The sequence below is a fragment of the Notamacropus eugenii genome, chromosome 5 (genome assembly GCF_028372415.1).
Source record: "Notamacropus eugenii isolate mMacEug1 chromosome 5, mMacEug1.pri_v2, whole genome shotgun sequence".
Taxonomy (NCBI): domain Eukaryota; kingdom Metazoa; phylum Chordata; class Mammalia; order Diprotodontia; family Macropodidae; genus Notamacropus; species Notamacropus eugenii.
Window position 1 is genome coordinate 74,484,580 of NC_092876.1, and position 21,702 is coordinate 74,506,281.

The window sequence follows — 21,702 nt, forward strand, 5'->3', positions numbered from 1 at the left end:
AAGGGAATGGGTGGGATGAAGAGAAGTTGGAAGTCAAAGTTTTAGGAACAACTGTTGAGTATTATTCTTGCAATAAGAAATGCAGGTAATGGGGTATAGAAAGTTATCTGGCCCTTCAGGACAAAAGAGAAGATGGGGACAAGAGAAGGGAGGGATGATAGAAGAGAGGGCAGATTGGTGATAGGGGCAATTAGAATGTTCGGTGTTTTGGGGTGGGGGGAGGGGACAAATGGGGAGAAAATTTGGAACCCAAAATTTTGTGAAAATGAAAGTTAAAAGTTAAATAAATAAATTTTTAAAAAAATTAAAATAAAAAATTTATGGGACTACCTGAAAGCCATGATCAAAAAAAGAGTCTAGGCATTATCTTTCGTGAAATTATCAAGGAAAACTGCCCTGATATTCTAGAACCAGAGGACAAAATAATCTTGAAAGAATCCACCGATCACCTCCTCAAAGAGACCTGAAAAGGGAAACTCCTAGGAATATTGTGGCCAAATTTCAGAGTTCCCAGGTCAAGGAGAAAATATTGCAAGCAGCCAGAAAGAAACAATTTGAGTATTGTGGAAATACAATCAGGATAACACAGGATCTGGCAGTTTCTACATTAAGGGATCAAAGGGCTTGAAATAAGATAATCCAAAAGTCAAAGGAACTGTGACTAAAACCAAGAATCACCTACCCAGCAAAACTGAGTATAATACTTCAAGGACTTTCAAGCATTCTTGATGAAAAGACCAGAACTGAAGAGAATATTTGACTTTGAAACACAAGAATCAAGAGAAGCATGAAGGTAAACAGGAAAGAGAAATCATAAGGGACTTTCTAAAGCTGAACTGTTTACATTCCTACGTGGAAAGATAATTTTTGTTAACTCCTGATACTTTTCTCTTGGGTAGGTGGAGGGATTTTATATACACAAACACACACATACACACACATAGATAGAGAGCACAGGTTGAGTTGAATCAGAAAGGATGATATCTATAAAAAAAAAGAAAATTAAAGGGTGAAAGAGGAATATATTGGGAGAAGAAAGGGAAAAATGGAATGGGGCAAATTATCACTCATAAAAGAGATAAGAAAAATCTTTTTCAATGGAAGAGAAAAGGGAGGAGGTGAGAGGGGAAAAGTGAAGCTTATTTCACATATGGCTTAAGGAGGGAATAACATGCTCACTAAATTTGGTATGAAAATCTATCTTACACTACAGGGAAGTAGGGGAGAAGGGGAGAAGTGGGATGAGGGGGATGATAAGGGATGGCAAATGGGAGAAGGGAGTAACTAGAATAAACACTTTTGGGAAGGGACAAGATCAAATGAAAGAATAAAGGGGGGACAGGGTAGGATAGAGGGCAACATAATCTTACACAACATTACTATTATGGAAGTCTTTTCAAAACGACACACATATAGCCTGTATTGAATTGCTTGCCTTCTCAGTGGGGATAGGTGGGGAGGGAGGGAGGGAGAAAAGTTGGAATTCAAAGTATTAGAAACGAATGTTGAGAATTGTTATTGCATATAACTGAGAAATAAGAAATACAGGTAATGGGGTATAGAAATTTATCTTGCCCTACAAGAAAAGAGAGAAGATGGGGATAAGGCAAGGGTGGAGTGTGATAGAAGGGAGGGCACATTGAGGGAAGGGGTAATCAGAATGCAAGGTGTTATGGGGTGGCGAGAGGGGAGAGGAGAAAATTTGGAACTCAAAATTTTGTGAAAATGAATGTCCATAATCTAAAAATAGGTAATTTTTTAAAAAAATCAAATTAAAACAAAAAAAACCGGAAATTGTACTTCAATTTGCACTTAGAGTTCATCAAATCTCTCTCTGGAGGTGAATAACATTTTTTCACCATGATTCCTTTGGAACTGTCTTAGATTATTATATTGATCAGAGTAGTTAAGACTTTCACAGTTGTTCATCATCACAACATTGCTGTTACTGGGCACAATGACCTCCTGGTTCTTCTCACTTCACTTTGTATCAGTTCACGTAGATCTTGCCATGTTTTTCTGACACCATCCTCTCTCCCCTAACCATTCTTTATAGCATAATATTATTCCATTACATTCATATACCATAACTTATTCAGTGATTCCCCAACTGATGGGCATCCCCTCAATTTCCAATTCTTTGCCATCACAAAAAAAGCTGCTAATTTTTTTTTGTATATATAGATTCCTTTCCCTTTATTTATTTGGGACACAAACCTAGCAGTAGTGTTGTATGCTAAAGGGTATGCAATGTTTTACAGTCCTTTGGGAATAGTTCTAAATTGTTTTCTAAAATGGCTGGACCAGTTCACTGCTCCACCAACAATGCTTTCATGTACCAATTTTTCCCTTATCCTCTCAAGCATTTGTTATTTCTCATAGGTGTGAGGTGGTACCTCAGAGTTGTTTTAATGTGCATTTCTATAATCATTGTAATTGCGCTAAAAACAGTTATATTTTCTTTTCTGAGAATATATTATTTGGTCTTCTGTTTAAGTACTTTATATTTTTAAAGTTATTTGTCTATTTGTTAGCATATGGTTGTGCATAGTTTGTTTTGATATTCATTTCTTCTGATTTTGTAGTGATTTCACTTTGTTTGCTATTTTGATGATTTTCTGCCCTCTTCTTTTTAGGTGGATGTCTAATGGTTCATTAATTTTATTTTCAAAGAACTTTTATTATTTTTATAATTTTTCTGGTTTCCAGTTTATCTATTTCTCCAATTTCCAACATTTGTCTTTTGTGTTATTTTGTTTTTTGTTGTTGGCTTTCTAAATTTAAAAAAAAATGTACAATTCGTTTATCTTCTCTATTTTGTTAGTGTATGTTCCTAGGGTTACATTTTGTTCCTCTAATGTTAATTAAAGATCTTCCCCTCCCATTAATAGGCCTCAGGTACCTTTTGCTAATTTCTAATGAGGCACTGGGTCACAAGGGTCATGTGGCTCTGAAAAGTGTATATATACTCTGAGGTGAGGTTTTGCTTTGAGGCTTACTCTTTGGAAGAAGGTTCATGTGCCAGATGAGACTCTAGGTAGCCGTTAAGGAGCACCTCCCTCCTCCTTGGCTTTGAAAACCCAGATGTTGGTGCTTCTCTCTCTGATAAGTATGCATGCATGTATGTATGTAATGGTCAGATAGTTGAATGTGTCTGTTGATTTGTGATGTACGTATTGCTTATGGTCAGACAGTTGGAAGCCCTATCTGTTGGTCTTTATTTTTCTGCTTTTATTTTCTGTTGATATGTAATTAAAGAAGAGCGTTGACCCTGAAAAGTTGCTTTCCTTTTAGAAAAGCAATCTAAGAACTCGTGCAATAGGCCCTCCAGTGTATGCAGGGTGCTTGCTGCTACAATCCCTGAGGGCTGTGTTAGCTGCAACCCGGAAATTTTGGTACGTTCTTTCATAATTATAATTATCTGTATGATTTTCTCTTTGATGTATTTGTATATTTAGGATGTCACTATTGTCTGTATTTGAGTCTTTTATTTTTGCCCTATGAATTTATTATTCTATTTTATTTATCATGGTCTGCAAAGGATATTTTTACTATTTCCACTTTTTTACATTTATTTGAAATATATCTGTGGCCTAATGGTTAATTTTTTGGTAAAAAGTGGTATTATAAATTTAAATGCTAAGGATTTTAGAGCATATACATTTAATACAGACTTTGGTTTGTTCTTTTAGAATGTAGTTTGTTTATAAATTCTTGGTTTTGTTTTTTATCTGATAGTATGATTACAACTCGTGTTTTTTTTTTTGATTCACCCATAACAATAATAAATTTATTTAATAATAAATTTTGATCTATTTGGTTGTTTTTATTCTGTGTATATTTTCATTTTAAAGAACGTGTTTCTTTTAAACAAAAGATTGTAAACAAAAGATCCATTTTTTGGATTAATTCATTCATATTTTAAATTACTTTATATATTCTCCATTTCTTTTTAAAATTTGAATATTTTTGTTGCCTTTCCCCTGTAAAGACAGAAATTCAGTTACTTTTCTTTAATCTATTTTAAGGTGACCCTATTTCCAGAGGCTCTCTATCTCTTGCCCTTAAACATTCACTTCTATCTGCCCCCTCCTTTCCTTAGTTACACTTATTTCTTCTTTTGACCTAGTTATCTAATTCTTCCCCTTTTCACTCTCGTTTAAACATCCTATCTCTCCTCAAATTTGCTTTATTAGGTTTTAAGTTTTTTTCTGTAATTTTTCTAAGAAAAGATTTCTTTCCCTTATCTTTTTCATTAATTCTCTTCCTTTTCTTTCTAAACTTTGCCCTTTGATTTATGGTCCTTATCTTCATTTATTCTTCCTATGATTCCTATTCCTATTCTTCTCTATGTTTCTCATGGAATTAAAGCTTCGAAAGCAGAGGTATAAAACTTGTGGCCTATAGGCCCACAAAATTCCCAAGTGCTGCTGAACCAGATTTTTTTTTCAATAATACATTAAAAATATACTACAACATAAGCACAACATTTGTGGTTTTCTAAGTCAGTATGTAGCCTAAAGGATGTTTCTATACGAGTTTGATACCACTGTTCTAAGGTACCTATTTGGAATTCTCTTTACTAAAGTTTCTATGTTATTGTCTTAGATCTTGCCCCTACGTATCAATTCCTGCAGCAAAAAAAGTATTATCCAGAAATTTTGCCATGTCCCTGATTATAGTTTACTACACTTGCCCTCTTCATGATGAATTTTTCCTATTTGCCATTAAATATCCTCTCTGGATCCACATCACCTAACTTCTGGAGGTCAGGTGCCCCCAGGAAGTCTGGTCCCCTTTCTCTTGTGGCAGGATGCTGTCCATGGAGGCAGATAGTAGTCTCTGAGCACCAAATCTCTGAATATTATATCCATTTTTCCCACTGAGTCCTTTGGAATTACCTTGGTTTACTATATTTATCAGAGTAGCTAAGTTCATGTCAGTTTTTCCATGATTTTGTGAATCTTCCTATTCATCATTTATTAAGGCATAATAGTATTACTTACCGAGTTTAGTCACTTTAAAACAGAAAAAGCTTAATTCTGGAATCCTTGGACCAATCACAGTTCCACCAACAACGTGGATGAGCATGCCTTTCCATGGTCCCTCTACACTGGACTATTTTCATCTTTTATCATTTTTGCCAAGCGGCTGGGTATGAGGTGAGTTCCTTTTATTTGCACCTCTTCTTAATGGTTTGAAGGAGTCTTGCATGTGAGTTAATAGTTCTCTGAAGATGTTTGCTTATATTCTTTGACCATATCCATTGAGGCAGCCTGGGTCTGAAGTTAGGAAGACTAGAGCTCAAATCTAGCCTCAGACACTGCATGAACCTGGGCAAGTCACTCGCTTGCCTCAGTATCTCTCCAATACATTCTCTTCAAGTTACTGCCAAATGGATAGCTCTAAAGGAAAAACACAAAACACCTGCCTGTTTGGCATTTAGTGTTCACAACAATGTGGTCCCAGGCTTCTTTACAAGGCTCATTATATCTATAGTCTAGCCAAGCTGGTGTACTTGCCTTCCCATATATGACATTATAACTAAGGCATCTTGTCCTTCTGCTGGCATCACACAAACTTACCTAGTGCCTCTCCTCAGCCCATGCCTATTACGCTGTTCATCCAGCCACCTTTTAAAATCTCTGGTTCCCTTTTACAGACCCTCAAGTTCTTCCTTGCTGTTGGGTCACATCCTCACGCTCACCACTTCACTTACTGGTTAAAATGTTCTCACTGTGGTAGGAAACAAGCTCCTTTAACAGAGGGATGCTCATTTTTATCTGGATTCCTGTGCAAATACTGTGTCTGGATATCACACAGAGGAGGCAAGGAATGTTTGGCCATTTGTGATTCTGAAGCTATCTTAATGGCAATATTATTTACCCCACAGCATGCTATCTTTTCCTCATCAGTTAGTCTGCTTGGTACTTATGAGCTTGAAGTGCCTCCACCCAACTGATTTTGGGGGAAAACAGTCAATAATCACTGGCACAGTTTCTGCAGCAATTCCTTTAAGGGTTGGTGGTAATACTGAAATTTTAAAAGCCTTGCCCATCATAGGTGCTTAATTTTTATAAATTGAACTAGTTCTCCCAATTTCTAGAGAGCAATGACTTTACTTAGCCATTATGTGACAAGGCCCTGCAGAGATCCCTGCTGTAAGTTTAACTAGACTCAAAATTGTTAAGCACGTGTCACTCCCATTCTCACGACCAGTCCACCTAAGAATGAAAAGTCCGAGAAACCACTGAAAAACATTTCCTATCAACAAAAGTTAAGAGATATCTTGTATATTATAAAGTGCTCTCCTCACAACCTTGTGTGGTCAGTAGTCGAAGTGTTGTCACCATTTTAGAGACTCTGATTACCATTCATAGCAAACAGCCATATACTGCCTAGTATATGCCAGGCACTATGCTTTAAGTACTTTCCAAAGCCCATTTGGTCCTTACAACCCTTGGAGGTAGGTGCCATGATCCCCATTTTGCAGATAAGGAAATCGAGACAAACAGAAAGTGACGTTCCCAGTCACGAAGTGAGTATTTGGGGATGGATTTGAAGTCAGATCTTCCCAACTCCAGACCCACTGTTTTATCTACTGTGTCACTTGAAAAGTGACACAAGTCCTATATATGCCAGAAATGAACCTCATAAAAAATTCAGTACTCTCTCTTTCACCATACTACCCCCACTCAACCCAATGGGCATCCAGTTAATCTGGAACTAAGTTTGCATTTCCCTATAGAAAGCATTCTTAGAAATTATATCGTGGATGTTTCAAGACAGCTGTCCATTAACTTAGGGCAGCTGTTGGTAGGTCGTACGTTCAGCATGGGACATTAGAAATACCTCTCAGAACTGGCACCATACCCTAGCTCCACTAGTTACCTTTGACTCTTCCAGTGACTTAGCTGCTGTCCAAATTTTCCATTGATCAGGATTTCTCTTCTTCCCTCTTTCTGTCTCATATAGAACAGAAAACTGTCAGGGGCCCTTCCTCTCTAATTCTTAAAGCAACCACCGAGGTCTTAAGTTTTCTAAGGATTTTTATTGCAACCACCAATATAGATAGGTAAAAGGGTTTTATCCCAATGTGCTTCTTGCAGCCCTGAAATCACCAAAAAAACCAATTTTAGATGCAATGAAAGGGAAAAAATGTAGCCATCATATACAAATGAAAAAGATTTAATCATAGAATACTGGAGCTGGAAATTATAAATTAGCTGCAAAATCATGGAATCGAAACTTCAGGTCTAGTTCAACCAATACTTGAGCCACAATCTCCTTTACACCCAACAGGTGGTCATCCTCTAGCAATGGAGAATTCATCACCTGACAGCTCATATCTGCTCCTCAAACTTGCTTTTCCTGGGCCAAAAGAATACTTCAACTTTCTCTTCAAGACAATTCTTCAAATAGATTTGAGGATGGTGGTTACGTCCTTCCCCTCCTCCCAGGCTGAAACACCCTCAACCATCACTGTTTCCCATTATCCAAGACCACTCACCTCCAGATGGCCTCCTTAAATCACAGCACCCAAAATTGAATGCTTTTGATGCAAGAAGAAATTATCTTCTCTCAGAACACCATACTTCTATTAACCATGATTAAATTTTCTTTTACTATCATATAGACTAGGGGCTGACTGGCTGTCTCCAGGCTGCTTTTCCCATCCATAATTATACAAAATGACTGCTTTAGGGTAGGTGGTGAAGGTGAGGCACCTAAGAATTGAGATCCAATTCATTTCGTGATTCTATTTGTAGAATATCAATGTTATTTATAACACTACTCAAAGCTCCCAGCAGTCTTCAGATGCTCCATCTTATTGGCGTTCTACAAATGTCAGGATGAGGATTCAGACCCAGCATAGAAAAAGATAAACATTTAACCACCAAAATTAGGGGCAGCTAGGTAGTGCAGTAAATAGAACACTGCACTAGAGTCAGGAAGACTGGAGTTCAAATCAGGCCTCAGACACTCAACAGATATGTGACCCTGGGACTTGTTATCTCACCTATAAAATGAGCTGAAGTCAGAAATGGCAATTCACTCCAGTATCCTTGCTGACAAAACCCAAGTTAGACACGACTGAAATTACTGAACACTAATACCCAGACCAAAAACAAAACAAAACAAAAAACCAACAACCTAAGATCCCCCCTGCCCCCCAATATGGTTTATCAACATTTGAAGACTTTTGGGACTCTGGGTAATTAAAAAAAAAATCTGATCCACTCAGATATTCCTTCCCTTTACCCATAACATCTGAAAAAACTGATTCCTTATACATTCTTGCTTTGTTCATTTTCCAGTATCATTAATAGATCTCATGGCCTGGGGATAATTTATCATTATTCCAAGGGGAAAAAGCAAGACTATGTCAGGGAGACCCACCCTCTGTAACCCCCACATACTGTCAAGTGTGTCTGGTAAAGCCCACAGACCTGTCTCAGAATGTTTTTAAATGCATAAAATAAAATAAATAGAATTACAAAGAAAAGCAACCATAATGAAACACAGCTAGCAAAATATCTAAGAAGTTTTACCAGGTTAAAATCTCTCATGCACAAAAAATGGCCTGAAGGAGCCATTTGCAACACAACTTGGTACAGCTAACACACAGCTGTTAACACCAGTTATCAACATCATCAGAAGAAGCCAGAGACGTGCACAGAAAATTATTTAAAGACCTTTATTAACAGGTGCTTGCAGTTTGTGGATTTTTGAAAAAATCAGGTGTACTTTTATACAAATTAAAAATGAGGTTCTTAAAAATCTCAACTTGACCAGATATGAAACAATTTAAAAACCTTTAAAGGTGTATTGAGAAAACCAGGCTTTTTAAAAAACATGTTTGTCATTCCCAAAAAGAGACTTCTTTAGGTAAAAATAATAAAAACCCCATGCTGCATAGATTAATGCAGAGAGTTCTAGTTATCTGGTCAACAGCAAAAAGCAAGCACTTAGGTCTTCCGTTCCAAATCTTTTGTTCATTTCTTATTATTGCTGGAATTTCATATTCTTTCTTCTTGTATGATGACTAAACTAGAAAAGAAACAAAGGTCCTCGTCAGATTATGTAGGGGAACATCACATTGATTAAAAAGTCAACTCCTCATCCCAGCCCAATCTCACCTAAGTATGCTATCTAAACATCCCCTAAGAGAGAGCTGCAGGTCATTCATTTCCTAATTCCTTTGCTCCACCCACAATATTCCCCATGCCCACCCTGTGCCCCACCCCCCACCCCCATCTTTTCTGAGTAGCCTCAGAGAGTAAAGTTCATGACAAAACAGAGGCCCACACATTATCATGCTAGGCCACCTTTTTTTGCCAGACTAAATGCCTCATTTTCCCCATTTATAAAAGAAAGAGAACAAAGCAGCAACATTCCCTTTAGAATGCTGGTTTCAGGGGATATTAAGGCATCAAAGTCACACAGGTCATCATTTGCCCAGTATGACTGGGTGCATGGTAAGGCAACAAAACAATGAAATAATACAACCCTAACAGAATCCATAGTGTATAAAGTACTTCAAGGAACCATATACCCATAGTTTTAACTTTTCCCTCAAAGTCCTGTCCTGCTATCCAAATTAGCAACTAGGTCTCCCATCAACACACACAAAAACAAAAAAACTGGTATTACTAAGTTTTAGTAGTATCTCATCATCCCTACAAATAGAATAGGAAACAAACCAGTTGTCTGCCCAATGATTGGGCTGATGAGACCATGTGGGCTTCTGCCCACCACCCAAGACCTATATATGCTTTCTTAAGTTTTTAGGCAACACATACAAATTCTTTACAATTAAAATCTAATACACTGAGGGGGAATTTACAAGGCTGCTCTTTGCTATGCGTGTGTGTTCGTCCTTCACTGCCAAAGAAAACCATGCCATCAGAGAAATGATGACATGACTTGCACTTGACTTTATTTTGAGTGAGGGAGGGCTGTGCAGGTCACCAGCCTCACTTCTCCTCCAGAGCCATCTATGACTGGAGATGACCCAGGATGAGGCAATTGGGGTTAAGTGACTTGCCTGAGGTCACACAGCTAGTGAGTGTCAAGTGTCTGAGGTGAGATTTGAACTCAGGTCCTCCTGATTCCTGCACTGGTGCTCTATCCCCTGTAAATGGTCAGATTTCCAAAAGCACCAAAACACTTACCCGGATGATGGTAGAGATGGTAAGCCGGCATTTACTCAGCCCCGCCCTGCTCAGCCTCGGGAGCGGACGTATTCTCAGCTGGTGGTTCGGCTGCTTTTGTCTCTTTGCCATCTTGTGGTTTAGGGTTCTCTGGGCGTCTGCGTCGGTAATTGAAGTTACGGCGGTACCGACGTTGAGGTGGCTGCTGACCCTGGGTCTCATCTCCTTGGTTCTCTTTGTCTTCTTCATTACCTTCCTCTCTAGGCTGTCTTTGACGAGGAGGGCCCCTGAAATCAAATGAGTAACAGTTGGAAGGATGCAACCAATTTACTTCAAACCATCCCAAAGGGAGTAAAGTATAACAGCAGGCTACGTCCTGGAGGAAAGCTGATAAATCCAGTATCTTAGGTTCAATTCTTTTGTCATTTTTGCATGCCCAATTGAACTTAACTGATTTCAGTTTTCTTCTATCCTCTGATAATTTCTCATTGAGATTAAACACTTTCATATTATGACTAGCATTTCTCTGAAGGGAAAAAAACCCCTACTTTTCCCCAACTGTGACATGCATGGAACTGCCCTAGCCATGTCAAGTATCCTAGCCTTCAATTTCAGCGGGAGAAAGATACACTTGTATCTGCGAGATTAGAGCAGTTGCATCTGTCCTGACCCAGATTAATGCTACTACAACAGAGGTGATACAGAGAAAACAGAGATGAACACTGCTGTCAGACCTAGAGAAACTCATTAAATTCCACCTCCTGAAAACAATCTCCAACCACACTGTGCAGAATGCTTAACTTAATTTGATAGAGCCACACAACATGCTGGAAGAAGAGGGCAAGGGAGAGTGATGGTGGTGGTGAATCAAGCATAACTTTTATTTGGGGGCTGCATATAAGGCAGAAACCATGAAGACAGAGGAAAATCAAGAACTAGGGAAAAATACCACTATAGGTGAATAAATCTGCTATGGATGAAACACTGAGTAAAAGAAAGCTCTGAATGAAGTAATCTTGGGTTCAATCAGATACACTGTAACAGTCACCAGATATTGTCATCAGTACCTAATTTCATCATCTTCCTGGCTACCTTTTGAAGGTTATTCTTCAAGTATGAAGTGCCACTGTCCACTCATTTTTCCACTTTCCTCTTCATATAAATCTGACTCTTGAGTTCAAAACTTTTACACTGCTTTCTACAACACATATCCCTCTGCAGCAGTGCTGACTGTCACTAGAGGGAGAAAAAGTGTACAAATCCAATATATACCTAGCCACATCCCAGTTTTGAAAGCCCCAACTGTCTCTTATGTCATTAATATAGGATAGGAACTGTAGGGTGGGGGGAATGAGAATAAAGCAGGGAAGGGTAGTAAAATGCAAGGAGTCTGAGTTCTCTGAAATAGAGCCATAAAACTGTAATATCTAATCAGACACCAAAAAATTTGGCTAGTTAGTACCCTGTACTTAACAGAATTCTTTCATGGCTTTCTTCTCTAAACCCTCTCATCAAATTCAGCATCATTTATGTTTCATTTGACCTCGTTTTTTAACCTCTTTCCTGAGTATCAGCTTCATTCTTCTACCAATCCACATAACTTAGTTTCTTCATATTTCAGGACTGCTCAATAGTCAGTCAATAGGTATTCTTTACAGTACTACTAATGGCACTCTTTGCTGAAACTTATAGTACCACCTTAATTACTTTCCTTCCCAAAGACTTGGCCAATTCAATTAGACTTTTGAATCGACAAAAGTGATTCAATAGTGAAGATCAACATCATACCTCAAAACAAAATCATGTCAATAACAGTCAAGAAGCCCTTATCTTTTATGTTGTTATAAATTTATGAAATAATTATAGTTAAATAATACAACAATTTGTCCAACCTAGACATTTCTATTGTATGCTCATTATCCCAGAAGTCCCAGAAAATGTTCTCTTTTCTCCTCTTCTGGTCACCTGTGATTTTAGAGAGAGATCACTCATTCTAACTCACATGCCAGGATGACTCCAAGCACATATCTATGGACCTCACACAGAAGGCTCTACAAAACATACTATTCATCATTTCACTCTTTGGCTTTCTGTAGGTTAAGACTGCTATCACAATCTTGGTTTCTCCTTAAATTTGCCCGTATCTCCTCATTTACGTTCCATTCAAACTCCTAAACTAATATATCCTTTCCCCCAATGTGAACATCTGACTTTTACTTCTTCCTCTTCATAATCCTTTAAAAATTGTTGCCATTTATAACTCAGCAGCCCCTCTTATATTCCTGTCCCTTCCCATGATATTAGTTTAGTACGCAGACCCTCATTACTAGCAACTAAATTTGTGGGAAACCTTTAGTTTCCCACCATAATTCATCTTTCATTCTGTTGCTTGAATAATGTTTCATGTATGGATCTAGTTATATTATTCTTTTGAGCAAAAAATCTGTTTACTGAACAATGGCCATCCAAAATCTGGTTTCCTGCCTTTCCCAAGCTTATCTCATTTCATCTGCAAAACCCTAAACTCTAACCAAAATGGATGACTGACTGCATCTCAAGCATACTGTACTCTACTCATCTGTTCACAGTACGATTTTATCACTTCCCTTTCTTCATCTCTTCAATATAGCCAACTCAAATGCCATTTTCTCCATTAATATTATGCATCACATTCCATTTTTCAACTCTAAAAATACCCTATTGCAAAATCCTTTACAAATTAAGTCCATTCTGAGCCTACCTTGGTAATGCGCTTCTCCAAACACACAGACGTGCATGAATTAATGCTGTCCTGTTAGTGCATTCCTATACCAAATTTTGTTTCTTACCTAAATTTTGTGTTTCCCTAATACTTCTGCAGAGCAAACACTTAATATATTTGTTAAAAACAAAAACTTACTTGGTCCATCCTTATGCTACGCCACTGAAACGCATGAAGACAGAGCTAGCTGGAAGAAAGTAGCTACATACTTACTTTTACTTTCTCAAATTCACTTCAGTTTTTGTCCACAGGGCCTGAAGGACAATAATGACTTTTCCAAGGCTATCATTCATTGTTAATGGAAACATTTTCAGAAGTATCTCATAAAAAGGCTACCCTGGGCTAAGCATGCTTCACAAAATACAGCTTTACTGGTGAAGATAGGGGAAAAAGAGAGTAAAGAACGTATACAGGGCATCTGAAGACCTGTGTAGGACAACAGGCACCTCCCTCTCCCTTTGAGTATGTTCCAAGCCTACTGCGTTTTCTTCTTTTACAGGTAAAGACAATTAAGCTAATGTCTTTATAAATCATAGAAAAACATAGCATCACTGCATTGTAGAGCTATCAATTCATGTAGTACAATTTCCTCATTTCTATAAGTTTAGAATTTAAACGACTTGCAGTAACACAGCTAATGATATTCGAACAAGAATATGTATCTCCAAACTCCCAGTTAAGTGCTCATTTTCCTGCTTCTTGAAAGTTTATGAAGCAAAACTGCAAGCTGACTTCGACATCCTTTTGTGATACTGTTATTTTCACCCCCAACCAGTAAGGACTAAAAATTCAAAGGAACACATTTATGTGAGTTTATATCATTCCAAATGTTCAAGTCCAAATGAGATGACCACTCTGAGAATACTGTAGCAGAGATTCAACCATCAAGCAATAAAGGAGACTAAAAGCCTTCAAAAGTTGTTTCAGCTTTAGGATTCTAGGATTTTGTTCAAGGACCAAAGAATACTCCGACAAGAAATACTCTACATCTCAAATAGATCCTATTAGCATTTCGCTAAGGAGAGAGATGCAAACTATGGTCATGTTAAGATTAAACGGGGATGTAAGGAGTTAAATTTCCTGTTTTGATTATTATTCAAGAATATACAGGACATGAGATATTTCATCTGTCTACAGAATGTTGTCTTTCCTTAAGAGGAGGTTTGATCACATCATTCCCTTATCCAAACTATTTCAGCAGCTTCACTATTGCTTCTAGGATAAAATATAAACTTCATTGCTTGTTTGATTTTTTTAAAGCCCTTCACATTCTGGCCCCTTCCCGCACTCTATGATCTAGTCAGTGGCCTTCTCTGTAACACTCTCAGTTCCATACCCTTCACTTCCCTTGCTTGGCATTCAATCTAACTTCACCTTCCCTTCATAGAATCCCTTACACTTCCTCCAAGACTCAAAACTTGGCTAAAAAGCAAGTTAAGTCTACTTTATACACAAATTATTTCTTGAACCCAATTGCTAGTTTTCTTCTTCCCTAGTTACCTTGTATTTATTCTCCCTACATATTGTACAATATACTTGTATACTTATATAGACATATATCCACATCTGCTAGATATAAAAATATAAGTTCTCTGAGAGCATACTGTTTCATTTTTTTCCCTTTGTATCCTGTAAGTGCCGACCATTTAGAAGGCATTTCATAAATGCTTGTTGATTAAACCACTGCGCTAACAGCATACTTACTTTAACTCTAAGAGGGAAGTCTTATTAAAATACAGTTGATTTTTTTATATTGCCTATAGTTAATTTACTTTAAAAAAAGTAAGTATAACTTATTCACAAGAAATCAAAGATTGAACAATAGGAACAGAAGGCAATAGAAAGGAAAGATCAAATAGGTAAGGCAAATTCAGATGATGGAGAACTTAAAAGATCAGGATGGGGAAAAAGGACTTACAAACAAGAGATACACCTACTAAAGCTAAGAGTTTCTAGATCCTGTACTACTGGGCAAACCTTATCTGCTTGTTGATAGGAAACACTGTAACTTGATGGTCTTTTTATAAATATTCCTTTTCCCTGAATCTGTGAACTAAAAGTTGAAAATGTGGTAAAAGTTCATCTCTTTAACATTAACCATTGAATGTTCAGATGACCCGAAGAAATTCTCTTACTAACACTGCCTGAAAAACAGACTTAAGCAAAGTATGATCCTGAGAGTCATACACAGGCCACCAGGCTAAAGGATCAAACTTTTTGGCCACTTTGATTAAAAGAGGAAGGAGGGAGCAAGGAAAATAAAATATTTGTTTTTCCTCAATGATACTCCCCCAACGCTCATGGTACCCTAATATTATAAATTCCAGAATGAGGTGTTTCCCACAGACCAAGAAGATGTGTCCTGTATCTCCTGTATCTAGCAAAAGTAGTTTCCCTGGAGACATCAGGATCCATCTTCAAGTGTGAGTCTCTTGGCCCCTCCAATATTAACATACTAACAAGACTTGTTGCTTTCAGGGGCTCATCTACATAGTATAGATAGTCACATTTTTCCTTACCTTAATGAATGGCTCATAAAGAATGATTCATCTGATCAAGCCAGGAAGGATTTGACAATCACCATGGAGTCTGGGACTTCAACTTCAGAAAGCCTATCCCTTACCTTCCCCAAGGCTTCTGAGGAGCTACCTTAGACACCAAAAAGATGTTAGCTTTCCTGTGTACATCTCAGCTTTCCACTTTAGTCCTGACTGCAAAAACCACCAGGGAACAGCTGTGACAGGGGATCTTTTTCATACATCTGCTGGGACTTAGAGATTCATAATTTCTTTCTGAGTAAAGTCAGTATGGAGCAATTTCTGTGCCATCTGGGATCACACCTGGGCTAGGGAAACAAGGAGATACCCACTTAGAATTAATTTGGGTGCTTGTTGGGAATGTCAGCAAGGGGAAACTGTCTCACTCAGTGGTTTTATTTCTACATCCAAGGGTAATGGGAAAAAAAAGTACAAAGGCTGTCACAGAGTCATTCAGTGCGCCCTCCACCCCAAGATAAATAAAGTTAATTTCATTGAAGGTACTTCAGTGAGAAGATCAACACAATATTAAGTACTGACCCCTAACTCATTCTCTCAGGGGTAAAGTTCTGATCGAAAATTCAGCAGGTTTGACCCAAAGAAAGCACTTCTGTGTTAAGAGTCACTACCTTCTTGTTTCAACTAGGCAGCACAGTGGACTGAGTACAGAGCCTGGAATCAACAAGACCTGAGTTCAAATCCAGCCTCAGACTAGAGCTATATGATTCCGGGTTTAAGTCACTTAGCTGCTGTCTGCCTCAGTTTCCTCAACTGCAGAAGGGAATAATACATTTACAAAGCCATGTAATGCTTATTCCTTTTCCTTCCCTTTTTCTGTTAAGGAGGGAAAAATTCAGACTGAGGAACAATACAGACAGTAAAGCAACAAGATATAGCTCAGATTCAAGTCCTCCAAAGGACTGGGGAAAAAAAAAGATTAAATGGGTTAACATCATGGCAACGATTTGATGTGTGGTCAATACACACCACTGGACACAGAAAAAACAAACACAAATTTAAATCATTAGTCAACCATTGTTGCCCTCAATTCTGAAAGTTGCTGACAAGTAGCAAACTAAAAAGGTTAATTTCATTTTTTTCTTTCTGAATTTTCCTTGGAACCAATAGGGGTTAACATTCAGAGCTAAGCTTAAAAGGTTCCATAAATGGTCATCTAGACTCAGAGCCTTCATTTTACCAGAAGAGGAAAATGAGACCTAGAGGCTAAGTGCTCTACTCAATGCCCCACAGATAATGGTAAAACCAGGATGGAGCCTAGTCTTTTAACTCCAACCCAGTACCCTTTCCACTGCACCATACTGAGGAAAAGCTAGCAATGCCATGGGGGGAATAAAAGGAGCTTAAATAACTCTCACAGTGATTACACAGATCAAAGGATGCATTGCTTTCAAACTGCTATAAAATGAAAAGTTCTATCACTTTAGCCCTTGACCATTATCTATTCAAGGAAAAAAAGTCAAATTCAGGTAGAATTAGTCCAAAAAAGAACCCCAAAGTTCAGGGCTCAGATCATTACACAAGCAAAAATAAAATCCACTGCCTAATCAGCAGTTCTTTTTAGACTGTATGTGTATGTATATATATGTGTGTATACACACATCAAGAGACAAAAAGATGGTATAATTAAGTACCATTTTTCAGAGAATAGTCTGAATTTTTTTTGCTACTACAATGCTAAATTAACCTCAGTGTTATCCTGGACATGATACAGAATTTTGTTTTTAAGAACTCTCAGTGAAATAATGTTAAAGGTTTAAAACAACTCTACTAATATACAAATGTTCAATTTTAAAGGTAAATTAATTCTAACATCTTTACAGAAACATAGAAGTTAGTAACTTTAAAAAAATGCTTCATTTTGTTTCTTTTCTTTTTTTCTTCTTTTTTAAAATGGGCTCATGTTTAGTATTTTAAAGAGAATTCCCAATACAGAAATTTCTTGTTAACATGCAAATTAGTGCCACTTCTGGCACACTCAGTTTCTGGTATGACAGAGTTGCTAGCAACATGGGGAATAAGGATGTCCTGAATTAGGAACAACATTACCCTTCAGTTCCAGATAAAAATCCCATCTTCTATTAATTCTAATGCCTTCCCACTGATATTTTTACCAATTTATCTTATATAGCTTCTTTGTATGGTAACTGGCACATTGTCCTCAGGAGCAGGGACATTGGAAAAAAAAAAACCAAAAACCTTTCTTTGTATCCCCAAGACTTAGCACAATGCTTGGCACACAGTAGGTTACAGCATGTGCCAAGAAAAGAACTTGAAGCAAGGCAATACCACTGCAAAGCTACCCACTTCTCAGATGTTATCTTCTTTAATACAGCCTGGCTACACCCAAGATATAATGAAGCAAAGTGGCATGGGCAACTGTATCCAGAGAGACCTGTCAATTGAGGTACTAACAATGTTACCCAACATGGGAAAAGGATGGAAGTAGGAAAGTGTGCTATGGTGATTAAGATTCAGCATTTTTCAACATCTTAGGGACCCTATATCTATGCCTATCTCTAGAAAACAGTGATACACAAATTTATTTGGACTTCAATACATACTTCTTAGTACTACAGAGGACAGCATACATACTAAGGATGCTGATGGCAGAGAATTTTAAGGACTTTTTTTGGGGGGGAGGGGGGAAAATGTGGTACAGGAAGAGATTGAATGGGGACTGGGATTAATATTCAATAAGCACCAATACATTGATAGCAAGTACATACCAGCACTTCACTTTCCCAACATCAAAGAACAAGCTGTTCTATACAAGCGAATTACCTTGATAGCAGAAATTTTTTTGGATTACCAATTCAGACACATGCATTATGAAGCTCTGCTACTGGATGTACCACAATACAATGTTGTCTTCAGAAGTGAGGTTTGCTCGCATAATAAATGGCCCTAGACAGTTTTGCTTTTTGGGTTGTCAAGTTTTTCTGTTTCTTCCCTTGCTGACAAGATATACTACACAATTAAATGTCCTTGCAGGGTCCCTGTGTCTTCCCCTGTGATGTTGTTTGGGATAGTAGATAACCTAGCTTCTGAACAGTTACATCTTAAGACATCTATTCTACTGATCAGAGCCCTTTTGCTTACACCTCTGGGGCCCTTTACTATACGCATTTTGGATTTCTAAGATTAGGTATTGCCATTTCAGTTGGACAAAGGATTTTTGGAAAACCCAAACAAACCACTTTCGTGAGCATCATATAGCTACATTTAAACTATCAAAGGCTTTCCAGCCCAAAGCCAAAAATCTATAATAAACAAACTTACTCAAGAAGAGAACCGTTCATTGACAGAACTTTAGGGCTGGTACTGATAATGAAAGGTTACCATTGGCGGAGGGCTTTGTTCGATAATCCATCCCAACATTATTGGAGGATTTGTGAAAGTAGAACCTTCTACATATTGTAAGGCACTTGCTATGTATTACAGGGGTACATAAACTGCAATTCTTACTTGGTTCTCTATAAGTTTACAAGCTGATACAAAGAAGAATTCTGGTGTTTACAGTAGCTAGATATAATGTGGTCATGGTGAAGATTTAAGACCAACACTACCTAAATTGCACAGTGCAATAGGGAACTTACCTTTCCAGAAAAGAGAGCCCATCTGCACCTGCAAACACTGCATGGACACAATGCTTTGGGGTCCCATGCTGTCAAGGAACCATCACCTCCAACTGCTTCAAGCAGTCTACCTCTAGCCTAGGCAATTCAGCTTAACACACATTAAGGGCCTGCTATGTGCAAGATGCCAAAGATACAAAAGTGAAGGAAGATTGATTCAAAGTGTCTTAGAAATAGAGACCAAGGGAATGAAGGATAACTGCTCATTTTGGGCAGGGAACCCCAGGGGAAAGTATTGGTTAATACACGGCAGAAAAACAAAACAAAACAAAACAAAAATTAAAAAAAAGAAGAACCTTCCCCCCCTCCTCCATGGTGATACAAAACAAACAAAAACCCTATGTGGAAGGGGTAAGTAGAAAATATTAGTTACTTGAGGTGATCTTAAAAGCCACAAGTGGTCTAGAACTTTTTAAAAACCACTTACTTTTTTTTTTAAAACCAAGGCTTTAAAATTATAGTACCCCATAGGGTGAAAAATAGAACAGCAACATATACTGAAATGAGCTAGTTTGTCACCTAGTGTCAATTACTTAAGGGTTTGTAATCTATCTTCCTCAGTCCTGAGCTAACTCCATGAGTCTTCCCTGCTAACACTACTTTATTACCTCCAAATTCTTACTGAGAAGGAATATAAATATCTAGCTATCCCAAAAGTTAAAAAATATTTGGTGGTGTCATACTTGTGTTTCTCTAAGAACATTACAAATACTGCCCCCTACCCCCAGTGCCCCATTGAGTCTTCATATCCAGCCACAGTTCATAGATTTCCATTATCATTTTAAAAAAATCTATCAATATCAACCCTACCTCTTTATTTGCCACCTAAGCTGTTATATTTAACAAAATTATATCCTTTCCCTCTCAATGAAGGAATGTAGATTAAGAGGCTTCCCCCCCCCCACTATCTATATGTACCTATTACCCTTATCTAACCTCGAGTATAGAAATCTTACCATTTTTCAACTTCCATTTTTGATTTGTTTCAGTAAAACAATATCAACCTGTTTATATAATGGTGTTTTTAACCAATGTAAAAGGTGGTAAATAGTACAGCCTACCTTAAACATAACTGAGAAGGAAATTACACCTGCTCATTGACTGATACAAACCAAAGGACAAAAGAAACTTTAACTTTGTTATCTGATCAAAGAAAATATGTTACTAGTGAAATAACCAAAAAAGAAGGATTAATTTTCCCATGGACATATTTAGAAAAGGCCTTATGCAGAAAATACTGTGTTCCCCTAACAAGTGTGACCTGGTACACAGTTGGGGCAACATTTCAATACAGAAGACACATCAACATAGAGCATACCTGCGGAATCGTGGTCTGTAACCCCGATACATATTCTGTCTCACTGGTCTACCTTGTTCTCCTGCACCCTGGTTGTCAGCACCCTGAAATAAAAGCATATCAAATCTACTAAAACCAGTAATGGAAGGTTAAAACTCAATCATTCCAAAGAGGTAAGAGTATAAAGCAAATCATTTGGTACCTTAGTTCACTTAACAAAAAGTTTAATTATAAGTATGACCTCTAAAGCCAGCAGGCAATATTTACATAGCACTTTAAATTTTCTAAGTATTTTATTATATACTATCACATTTGATGCTTAACATTACCCTAGGAAGTAGGTGCTATTATTGTCCCCCATATTACAGAAGAGGAAACTGAGGCACAAGTTAAGTGGCTATCTGAAGTAGGATATGAACTCAGGTCTTCTTGGTTCTAAGCCCACCACTCTATTCATTATCACTAACCTTTAATCCAGCATAGGTAATGAAGGTACTAATTATACTAAGAACTGTTAAGAGGTCCTATCTTCTTAGAATTTAGTTTCCTTAACTTTAGCAGGAAAATTATTACACATTCATTTTACAGTGGTTATGAGAAAGACTGTTTTTAAAGAAAAGAATCAACACCTCAAAGATAGGCATAAGAAGAATCCTCAAGTCTCAGAAAAAGAGGAACTGGCACGTCATGTCAATTCTGTGTGTTCTCCATAGTTAATGTCTTTCACAGAACATTACCTCCATTACTTCTCCCTGCACGGGAGGGTTGGAATACTGTGGTCGACGCCCATAGGGTCTCCGCATGTAGTAAGGTGGGAACCGCCGCCTGCGGTAGGGACGGCGCTGTTGGGGTTGGCCTTCTGGAGCACTCTCTGATCCCTCGTTCTTTTCCCCACTCTCACTATTCTGGTAATTCTGCTGGTAGTTCCGTGGAGGACCCCTACGACGTGGATAACGTCTGTAATGGTTACGGTCGGCTGCATATTTACTGCCTTGAACTGGAACACCACCAGGGCCTGTAACATTAGCTGCCTCCGCACCCTACAAAAGTCATTACAAGTTGATAATGACACTCAAAGGAAATCAAACATAATTGTATTCACAAAATTCACAGTTAAGAAAACAAAAAAAAAAAAAAAGGTTTGCTGTGGCCAAGGGGTGCATACACACACCACGTGACTGAAATGTATCAGTTCATCACGGCTCTGAAGAGATTGCACACTAACTGCAGCCAGCACACAATAGGGAAGCTATAAAGCTTGATGAACCTGTATTTGTGGTCATCTGACCCATCTAAC

At 37.8% G+C, this 21,702-nt stretch overlaps 1 protein-coding gene across 4 annotated transcripts in view; it reads right to left on the minus strand.

Moving 5' to 3' along the window:
- Positions 1–8,684: 8,684 nt before the first annotated feature.
- YBX1 (Y-box binding protein 1) overlaps positions 8,685–21,702 on the minus strand; it is a 31,697-nt gene continuing 18,679 nt past the window's right edge. For 2 of the 4 annotated variants that reach the window (XM_072609727.1, XM_072609724.1), the window contains 4 exons: positions 21,143–21,445; positions 20,427–20,509; positions 10,176–10,441; positions 8,685–9,046 (listed from right to left, as the gene is read on the minus strand). In XM_072609727.1, the coding sequence (XP_072465828.1) occupies positions 10,207–10,441; positions 20,427–20,509; positions 21,143–21,445 (621 nt within the window). In that variant the 3' untranslated portion in view covers positions 8,685–9,046; positions 10,176–10,206. Of the gene's footprint in view, positions 9,052–10,175; positions 10,442–20,426; positions 20,510–21,142; positions 21,446–21,702 lie in introns of all 4 variants that reach the window. The other 2 variants (XM_072609726.1, XM_072609723.1) reach the window with 1 other exon arrangement.